Source organism: Ruditapes philippinarum, unplaced genomic scaffold (genome assembly GCF_026571515.1).
Source record: "Ruditapes philippinarum isolate M1 unplaced genomic scaffold, ASM2657151v2 ctg688_1_1_1_1, whole genome shotgun sequence".
In the NCBI taxonomy this organism is placed as follows: domain Eukaryota; kingdom Metazoa; phylum Mollusca; class Bivalvia; order Venerida; family Veneridae; genus Ruditapes; species Ruditapes philippinarum.
In genome coordinates this window covers 241,817-253,442 of record NW_026864940.1, presented here as the reverse complement: position 1 = coordinate 253,442, position 11,626 = coordinate 241,817, and the positions used below count along the sequence as shown (strand labels likewise).

General features: G+C 31.5%; 1 protein-coding gene across 1 annotated transcript; it reads left to right on the top strand.

The window, feature by feature from the left end:
* Window positions 1–1,476: 1,476 nt before the first annotated feature.
* On the top strand, window positions 1,477–11,173 carry LOC132727349 (uncharacterized). Its single transcript, XM_060712785.1, has 2 exons — window positions 1,477–1,569; window positions 9,674–11,173. The coding sequence occupies exon 2, from the start codon at window positions 9,675–9,677 to the stop codon at window positions 11,076–11,078; it is 1,404 nt and encodes a 467-aa protein (XP_060568768.1). The 5' UTR covers window positions 1,477–1,569; window position 9,674; the 3' UTR covers window positions 11,079–11,173.
* Window positions 11,174–11,626: the final 453 nt, after the last annotated feature.

The following is an 11,626-nucleotide window of genomic DNA, read 5'->3' as shown; positions in this document are numbered from 1 at the left end:
CTGTAGATTTCTTTGGGGCTCGGGAAATTGTGATGATTCAGAGACATACAATCTTATGAAAACTGTGATCGCGAATAAACATCTCTTCCATTTGAGCCTCTGTTGTTCGTTATGGTTAAATTATTTTAAGTTGACATGAATGTTTTACCATACATTATTAAACCTGTATATTTTCATTCCTATGTATTTTTAAAACCTGAAAAGGGAAATTTTTTAAGGCGAATGAAAAAAGATGTGAAAATTAACATCTCTATTGATTTCTATCCAGTTGCTTTCTATCCTGCTGACACTGGTATATGCAAACACAAAAATAGAATCATAAAGAAAATATATATGCAGCATTCCGTTACCAAATAAGTTTGTTATTCAAGAGTACCTTAATATTGAATACTTGACTCAGAGCTACAAAGGTTCTTAACTATATCGCAGCATCAAGCTATGCTTTATATAAGTTATTTAGATTAATGTTACCATGCATTGAAGTATTGAATTAATTTTGTGTATCACTAGTCATGTATAACATTCGGGTATATACTGCTCAATTAGGATAATTATAGAGTGATGCGGCGGCTAGATCCACTATTACGATGTAAAACCGTTATCATATTTTAAAACTTTATCACCAGTCAAGCAGGCCAGTGATAAAATTTACTAAGATCGATTATTTATACAAACTGTCGCCGTGACGTAGTTGATAAAGATGTTTATATCTGTTATATTCCTAGTGAAAATGAAATTGTCAATTTTATAAATTTATTTTGTATTTATTTTTAGATTTCCTTGTTTCATATTTCTTTTTAATTATTTTATTCCTCATGCTGTTGTATAAAAAGAAATCATTTAATTGCAGTCATTTTTTCACGATGAATAATTTTCTTAGCTTTTCTTTGTTATGTTTTTTATCAAAAGTATTTTCAGTCATATCTTACAAATAAGTGCGACCAATTACAGGTAATTACTAAACGAAGTGCATATATTTACTCGCATTGCATTAACTTTAGATCAGTTGGCACGAAATTCTTGTGCACTTTACTAGGCAGGGCAGTAATTCATGATATTAACCAGTTTAATTGTTACGTATATACTTTTAATATATAGACAATGAAACAAACATACTAATGTATGACACTATACGTCAGATGTAAAATTTTAATATAAAATTTACACAATATGTGGAACTCGAACTTGTGTCAAAATATTTGAAAGCATGAAATCACGACTAGTTTACCAAGTTTACCACCCTGCCATTTAACATTAAGTTCAAATTTATTGTTATATTTGATTATGTTAGACGTATAATAATCTTTCAGTTGAGAGTTGTTAACTTTTGTGTACACATAAATTGAAACGTAACTTTCACGTTATCAAACAGATATCAGAAATCAGACTACTAGATGATTAGCCGGCTTATTTATAACATGTATAACATCACATGATTGAACTGATAGCCTAGTTTTATTTATTTGGAAATCGAAAGAGGAATTGCAAATTCGAAATTCATGATTTGTGTTAAGTCTTCTTAAACAATTCTGCTCTGTCATCTTATTGACCTTACAAAAGTAATACGAAGTAAGTAACATTTTTTATATCATTTAATATAAGAAATTAAAAGTAAATGACAATTTCCTACATTTACATTATAAGAAGCGTATAAAGCAAACTCGGTATGATTTAGTACTTTTATTGTGTTTTGAATCCTCCGGGTAACGCATTCTTTTGAAAATATTTCACTTCTGTCGCCTTTTTATATGTTGCTGAAAATTCGAAATGACTAAGTTTTTGAAAATACTATGTGAAGTTATCAAAAGCAAACATAATTGCAGGTTAAGATTTTCTTGATTGTATAGTTTAAAGTTATAAGTGGGCGTATGCTACTAATTGTCCAAAATAGCCAACGTATAGAAAACAAAATGTTATTGGAAACAAACAAAATTGTTGAAAAAGCTACCAATCTGTATGGGTAAAGAAAACTTTTGTAAAAATCATTGAATGAAACTGCCAAATTAAGATAAATTGGGTCTGGTAAATTGTTTGTATATTTGTACGTTTATCATATCAGTGTTGTTTTAACCTTTTCCCTTATATAAGCGTGTTTCGACGGCTTTTTGCCCCCCTTTTTTCAGGCCTCAAACTGAAAATATGCCCTATTTAGGCCCAAAACACTTTTTTTCGTTTGAGAAATGTTGTTAAAAAAGTGACACATTTTTCGGCGCCGTCCCCCATCCAAATGTAACATCAGGGGGTTGCCAGAAGGGGAATGTGCCCCCTTCTGTTTGGGGGGGGGGGGGTTAAAGGGGGACGGCAGTCCCCCTAATCGCCAAGAAAATTTTGGACATGTGACAGGCTAAAAATGGCCTCAGGTCGATCTTAGGGTAACTAGTAATCGACGCTGAAATGCCTTTTACACTATCTCAATTCATTGAGACGTTGCAGCACTTTGAAATCAGTTTTGATGGAAAAAACAATGCAAAATAGAGAGTTTTGGCAATTTTGAGACGCCCCCCCCCCCCCGTTGCCATGGTAACAGGAAATTTACAATTGAGCATGCTGTTACAGAGGCTATGGTCTAGTCAACATTTGTGCCAAGTTTCATCAGTATTGAAGCATTTTTCATAGTTTCATAGCAGTTTGAACTTGTTACAGGAGGCTTTTCAATGAAAACGGCCATTTTTCGCAACATGCTCATGGGGTAAAGGGTTAAACTGATAAAAATCAGTTGTTCTTGGATTACTGTTTTATCGCAATATGTGATTGGAATAATTTGATGTTTCTTCAAAGAACGGGATATTATATTTTTGGGGTAAATATTGCCATAACGAAACATCGGTCAAAAACTATGGACTAATGGGAGACACATGCACAAATTTCATTTCTTTGTTTTGAAATTTTCATTCATTATTCTGTAAATATCCTCAAAATGAATACAGTAGATAGTCACAGGAACATAATTTTTCTCTTGAAATTAAAATGGTGGTTTCCTATCTTGACCAACGTGTGTTGGGTTAGAGCGTTAAGATTTCGCAATAGTTTTCACTGTGAACTCTTGAAACTTTAAAGAACATGTCATGTGAATGACTTAGACTTGTTAGACTTTGCTCGAGTCACATGAGCATGACCTGTTTCAAAACTACTTGGTGATTCTGTGGGCGTCTAAATTTCGTTCAACATGTATAGATATATGCTTCGACCCCAACATATATAGAACTCATACAGATTCAAGCTGGGACTTAAAGAAATATCATTAATTACTGTGATTTGAGTACATAAGATCATTTTGATATTTTTGTCATTAATTTGCCTGAGTGTCAAGTAAACTATTTATTTTTATTGAACGTTTTCTCTGTTGTTAGTTTCGAGATCAAAAGAGAAAGAATGTTAAAAAGAAAATTTTAAGATTGATGATAACAAATCGGATGCAATGACTTTATCGGAAGAACAAAGTAATTACTATTTGCATGCCACAAAAATAGTTCAAAGAAAAGTTAAATATACATGTATCTTAATGAATAATTATAATTTGATTCATGTTTATATTAGTTTATGTAGACTATCATTTTTGTAAAATTAATTATCATTTACGTGACATTGTAACGTATTTATCAGGGCTACAGTAATTGCGACAGTAATATAACACAGGTCTTAACAATATACCGTTGGAAAAAAATCCACACTTTTTTCAGAAAACTGTCTTTTGCGTTTTTTAAAGGATAAGTTTCACAAATATTCTTCCTGCTATATATAACGTGAAACTCGATAATAATAAGTGACTTCATATCGTTATAAGAACATGTATATGCTTTTTTGATTTATACTGTGTAAAATGCCTGCTTTGCCATAAACTATATAATAGTGTTTTAATGCGGCATAATGAAAAAAAATTGTTTTAATTTTTATACAGTAGAAATTCTATGAGTCGAACTACGATTAGTCGATTTTCTCGATGTGTCGAAGAAAAATGAAATTCCCGAGTTGCCCCCCTATATATAACTTATATAAACCTCTTGATGAGTCGAGATTTTATGTGTCGAATTTTCCGATGTGTCGAAGTGTTTTTATGGTCCATATAAAGTAAATCTAGTTCAATTTACCACAAATAAGTCGAAGTCGTTCGATTATTTGACACCTTCGATCTCGAGACATTTTTCACACCTTTTCTGGCTGCGAATACGATTTCCAATCACCTTGTGTGACAGGTGTTAATTACACAGCCGTGTGTTCAAACAGCCTTTGTTTGCAATAAAATGTGTGATAAAATGCTTTAATCGTTACTATTCTAATTGCCGTAATGGTATTTGAAAGTAAACAGTAAGAACTACTTTCATTTGAAAACATCTGTGACACGGTGTCGCGTGAGAATAACACGCGAAATATTTACTATACCCTGGTCTAGTTATCGCCCTTTCGTATTGTTACGCCTTTTGTAACTCTATTGTATAGTTGTCAACGGGTAGTCCAATTAATTAGCCGTGAAAAGTTATTTAACACACTATATTTATTATTGTAAAATGTAAAATATCAGACTAATGATGGAAAAACATGAAATAGGTTTCGTTATAGATCTTATAATTAGGACTAGTTACAAGTCGAAATTTTGTCATGGAATTTAGAGCAATTCTTGAGTCGAAGTCACGATGTGTCGAAGTTTTTTCGCAAGTCCCTTTAAATTCTACTTACCGAAGTACTACTGTATTTATCTCTTTTAATTTAAAATCGGAACCTTTACTGATGTTCATTTTATATATTTATGCGTTTCAAAAGTATTTCAAATAAATAAGTTTTTCTTCGTAAGCAAGTTTAAAAGAAATTATGATTATAGCAACAAATCTAGATTGAACATGCAAAATATCGTAGACACATTGTTTTGAATTAAAACTTCAAAAATACCCTCATATACAATTTTCAAATTTGAAACATTGACAGGACATTTAAAAAAAACGGAATTCAAATTTTATCTTATTATATTATTTTGACAACAAACAGAAAAAGACACATGACGTGTTTTTCAAATCATTCTACATCTTGGTTATCACTAGTCTATTGGGCAACATTAGATTATTATTCTGCCTGAAAGCAAAAAAGAAGGACATGAAACAAATGATGATAAATGACTTTACGGGGATATTGAGTCGGGTAGATTGGTAGTTCTAATAAAAAAGATTTTTATACTTAACAACAACAGGTGTCAAGTGCTATGTTGCAGCTGTAAAAAACTAAAAAGTTGCCCCGTAATTCACTTCACTTTTATTATATTTTTCTGGTCCTTCGGGGTCATTGATGCCAGCTATATTAAGTGTTGAGAATTGAGTACCGCTCAAGCCGGTGCTAGGGGCGTGAGGGATGTTGCACGTATTCATAATCCCTCATGTACAGACACAATCAAACCGAGTCCGGAGTTCTCTTGTAATTTTGTTGTGATTAATGCTTCCGAGGGATCACTTTGTATCCAGATTTTTAGATTATCAAAATTCTTAGGTGCAAAGGTTGAAAAGTAATGATATCTTGATTTCATAATCTGAATGTTAGAATGTTAGATAAACATGACTAATATTCGCGTCAGTAATATTAATTATTTAGGTCAACAATGATTTACTAAAAATGTTCTGAGGCATTTTCTATCATTATTCTATCAAAATCAACGTCAATGATCAACTTGCAATAATCCAAATCCCAACAATGTTCATAAAAAGTAATGTATAACAATTCTTTCTCGAGATGCTGTTCGGACAAGGATTTTATACTAAGTATCGCTGTGGTCTTGACTTTTACCAAATCACCTCAAAGAAATAGGGGTCATTGAAATGCCATGGGTAACGTTCCGATTAAGATCTGCAAAGTTCATGCGTCTAAAAATATTGATTGGACAAAGATTTTAATTAATTGTCGCAATTCAACTAATGACTTCACAATAGTCAGAATTCATCAACTTGCATTGTTCATAAAAATATTATAGATATTTTAGGAATTGTATTAGTAAATCCTAGGAACTGAATAATTGGGAAAAGATATCAATTATATTTTAAAGAGTTACTTTTCTAGTTATTAAAATCAAAACAGGGAATAGAAAAAGGAATGTTTATGTTTTTGTTTTGACAACGGTGATTGTGCACACAATTTGTTAAGAAAAGAAATATACTAGTACTACAGAAACGATTAAAAATAAGTTAAAGTTACATTAAATAAAAATGTAAAAATATTTTGCCGTCGGCCTAATAACCAAGCATTCTACTGTTTTATTAACCTTTTTAACAGTATTGTGTGTAAATCTCATCAAATATTGTTCATAAATTACGTTTTTAAACGGAAAACCCCACGGTAACACTAAAGTTCGTATACGAATTTTAACATGCAAATGAAGACTTTAATCAGTTCATGTATGTGCTACGTCACAGTGTTATAGTTGCTATACAGAACACAGCAAATACGAGATTTTCATGTGCATACACACTTTAACCGTTTTAGCTTCACGGTGCACTTGGCACGGCGTTCAGGAAAGAGTAATCATCTCATAAGAATATTAAATTTGTATGAAAACAACCGTTACAATGCGTAAATATACCGTTATATTAGGACTGCTACTTATAGCAATGTTTGTTGATTTAATATTGATGTACGGATGACCCGAAGGCGGAGTTTCTCATGCAAATTCCGATTTCGCCGCAATGAGGTCGCAGATGTTTATGCTTATAAAACTCATTTTGGTTGCCTTTACACCATAATAAGATCTGGAGTCGATATGAAACCAAATTTACTAATGAAATGTCGCTATTTCTGTTTTTAAGAAATTCATTTAATGTAGCTTTAAGAATAATAAAATAATTCTCTTGAACTTAAGAAGGCTGTATATTGTTTTTGCCTTTTACAATTCCCGTTAAATAAAATTGTTCCTCATCAATTTATGGGCTAATTGGAAAGTTTTTTAAGGCTAAATTTTTGACGTTTTTGATTGTAATTATATGTATTATTATGACTTATTTAGATAAGCACGCATTTGAAAACCATTAATTTTATTAAATCAGTAATTATGGTCACGTAACTTTCTATTGTTTGAAGTTATTTACAAAACTATTCCGAATGATGTTGAGTTGTTGCCACTAATCGAAATATCCTCCACATACAAGGGCATTTAAACTGACTTAAAATTTCATCGTTAGCTGTTGCTGTGTAGGGTGGCGGTTCGTAACATTGTCCATACATGTACACAAAACGCGCATGTGCACAGCCACGTGAACACTACACAATATCAGCAAAAATGCAATTAACAGGGGTCCAAATACATTTTATGAAAAAACATGTAGATAGGATGAGGAAGCTAAATTGTAAACAGAGAAAATAACATAGAATAATCTAAAGAGAAACTTTAGTTTTAAAATAATCGGTTTAAATATTCCGATTTTTAGAATAATATAAGTGTTATCTATTGCGTTTATTTTGGGAGACTTTGCGAGGTTTATTAACAGAACACTAACTGGTTCGGATATTTTATTTCACCTGTATTTTTGATAAACTTAATGATAATTCAGATGTTTTAAATTCAATGCATATGCTGATAATTTTCTAATCAGCCACACTGGACAATGACATAAGTGAGTTATTGCAGCATACGCCTTTAAATACCCAAGGTTCGTATATCTGAACGTCTGCACATTGTCACATATATCTACATTAAATTTATTTTTCAAATTATCAAAAATAAATAAATGATAATAAAAAAATTAATTAAAAAAGCTAAATAGCTTCAAATAGAAAAAATGTTATTTAAGTGTTAATTTTTTTATTGTTTTGTTTGAATACACATTCAAAGGCTTAATTAGTAAGTGAAGTAGTCAATAATTACTTAAAGAGTTACGTTCCCAAGGTATACAAATCGAAAGACAGAGTTCAAATAAAAACAGTATTTTTTAATTATTTGTTTTGACTTTAAATTACCTTAGTATAAAACCATACTATAAGAAAAGTTCAACAGTTATTTTTAAATATTCCGAATGATATAAGTTTACAATGATAAATTCTTAATGAGACACTGAATTATTATATGCATTAATTATTTCATATTGTACTTTCCAATGATTACGTTCTTTTCTGAATTACATGAGGAAATAAACGTTAATGTGACTTTTTAAAATATTAATGTTTTGAGTATAAGTTAAAGTTTATTAGTATATTAACAAACTTTAATTGGTCAGGCGCGGAATTTGATATAACACTCTAACCGTCTAGCTAAATAATAACGTGTCAATATATTGTGAACGTAACTCGCTAGTGTATTAGTTTATTCTTGCTTTATCTTTTAAATTTTTATGCTAACTTCAAGATGAAACGTCATCAAATGTTAAATCTTAAATGGTGTTTGGTAGGATTCTATCATTTATTTTTTCTCCCGTTTGTACGAAGAGGACTTCACAGAAACCTTAGGTCAGAAGGGTTTCTCTTGGTTGAGCAGATTACCGAAATACACAATATTTTTCAGGGCCTTTTTACGTAATAGTTTACGCAGCGAGAGATTCTTTCCATACATGGTTTCGATATTTGCGTTTGACTCCGCCCAATCTACCTGTTGATGACGTGAATTGAATCATTTTTTTTTAGCAAAGAACGATTAAAAAAAATAACGTTAAATTAAACTAAATTTGTTAGTTTTCATAAGCTGGCATTTACAAAATTAAATAGGTCGAATTAGAAAAAGAACACAATGTCATATGAAAAAAAAAAAAAAAAAAAAAAAAAAAAAAAAAACAACAACACCGAAATGTTACATTTTTTTCTGATAAGACTTGTCCTTTAATTGACCTTGACCGTTAAGATCAAATTAATGAAATTTGCTTAAATTGTCTTAACTTACAAATTTGATTCATACTTGGACTAAAGAGTACATATGACAAAACCAACATATGACATAACCAACATGTTAAAAATTCTGACCTTATCCTTTATTTGACCGTTACCGTCAAGGTCAAATTATTGAAATTTGCCTCAATTGTCATTTATTTACAATCTGATCCATACTTATACAAAAGAACGCATGATAAAGCCGACATATTTAATTTTGCTTAAATTGTCATTACTTTGTTATTTCTTATTGAATGAATTCACCGTCAAGGTCAAATATAAAATTGAAATTGATATTGTTACAAATAATACTGTTTTGTTGGAGTGCTCTTTACTACAATATTCTTCCTGCTATAGTCTTCCTCTTAAGTGTCGAGCGTAGTCCTCGCTAGGTATAGGCTCTTGTCATTTTTAACAGTACTATGGTACAATCAGTATGCCTTTTATAAGCACGCTTCATAGTAAGGAAACAGCATAATTTTCAAATATAAAGATACATGAGGAAGAAGTATTTTATTTCAATACGAAAATCATTACTTTATTAATTTATGAAAACATTGTAAGAAATGCTGAACATGTGATTTATTCTTAACCAGTGTGATGTTGTTACACAAGTCTTTCTTGTTAAATATCTTAATAATCCAAAATTCAATCCTAGTGTTGTTTTTTTTTATAAAAGAACATAGATTTATATATTTTCCATATGAATATTTCAATAAAACAAAATATCATTCTAGTTTCATCAATTAAAACAACAACAAAAATTTAGTTATATCTGTAATTTACACAACAATATCTAATGGAGTGTAATTTCTCTAATTTAGATATTTTTTTATTATCCTTGCAGAATGTTTCAATCACCTGAATATAGTAATATATTGTCACTGAAGTTATCTGAGGTATTAGAGGATGTTGGTGTCAATGAAATAATGGTGATGAAAAGAAGAAAAGTAAATATGCTGCAAGAGAATATTCAAACTGTGACATACAGGTCAATAGATGTTAACTACACTGTATATAACTTTGGGAGTCAATCTGAAGGCACAACTACTGCAGGACTCGATTCAGATACTGACATACTGAATGTTAATTATGATATTAATGTAATACAGGACTGGTCAGAGTGGAAACAGAATAAGATCAATTTTCTTATGATACAGGATGAGAATGTAACACCTGGATATTGTTTCCTACAACTACTTCGATCAAATGAGCCTCTCTTTGAGACAAACATTCCTTATAAAGATTTTATCAGAGATAATAGAAGGAGGATATTATTGAAAAATTCATATTATCATGGCTTGCTTGAAGATGCGGAGAGACACGGTCCATCGAATGCTGTGCCCGGGAAAGAAGGATACAGTGACATTGATATAGTTTTTGGTTTACCTTGTAATTCATTGCTACTTTCAGTTTCACATTTACTACACAGACAAAGCATAGGGAGGTGGCCAACATCTGAAATGATCAGATATGCTGTTAGTAATGGCTGTTTTGTTGTTGGTGCTAGCAGTAAGATTAGTACTTACCCGGAACTAGAATGGAGAATATCGACATCATTAGGGGAAAGATGCTTTATGTTTAATCTAAACATAACACAATATCATTGTTATGTTTTGATGAAAATTATTTTGAAAACTTTTCTAACACGTCAAGGAGAATGCGTTTTGTCTAGTTATATGTGTAAAACTGTAGTATTACACTGTATACAAAACACCGACCGAAACATTTGGAAAAAGAATAATCTTTTCACATGTTTAATATATTGCTTACTTGAACTGCAAAGCTATATTCGAAATGAAAATTGCCCGCATTTTACAATTCCGGAAAACAACCTAATGGCCGGAGAATTTACTGCAGAAGAGAAGCTTAACATTTTACAAAAGATAAGTGATATAATACAGAGTGATGGTAGATGTTTGCTTCGAATAACTATTGATGATATTGGTAATCGGCTACAGGTCAAACTTCACACAGATCGTACAATACCTGATGGTATGTTAACTCCTCGTGATATAAATGAAACCATTTCGGGCTTGTTATCCATTAACTTAGCACGAACTATTAGCAATGGTGAATTATCAATTTTAGATTTCTTGGCAAATAATGAAGTCAATCTCAAACAATGTATCTTCAAGCTAGCAAGCTATTGTGTACAAGGATCCAGACTAGAGCAGCTTGCATGCCGCTGTCTTGTCCCGTTTCTTTATTCTACCCTTGGAACTATAATGGCGTCATCAAATATTCAATAGAATACTGCAGTTCAATATCAAGCACTAAAGTGGCTCTCACTGGGTTTAAGCTGCTCGGATTTCATATCCGGCAGACTTAAACTAGCTTCAGTTTTGTATTGTATAGGTGATATGGATAAAGCGGAGTTCATTCTGAAACAAACTGAAAATCGATACAACTGTGATATTGTTGAACATGTATGTAGTTGCTGGTCTCAACCGTTGTCTGATCGGTCTGCAGAATTTAAGAGAAATTGTTGCGAACTAAAGGAAGCTTGCATCAATCAGATCACATCATTTTGTGTCAGATTCATGAAAACGGAAATCAACTGTGTTCCTCGAGAGTTACAATATGAAATGATGAGATCTACACAAGATGACATGCAACAAAGAGATGAAACGGATAAACTTTGGATGGACTATGCAGTAGTTGATTCTCTTCCTTTTCTCTACTTTTTACAGTACAAGACATACGGACATCTACAAAGACACCAGGATCAACAACGAGCACTTTGTTACCTTGTTAATGCTACCGTGTTTGGTAAAAACTTTGGTCACAAGGAGACAGC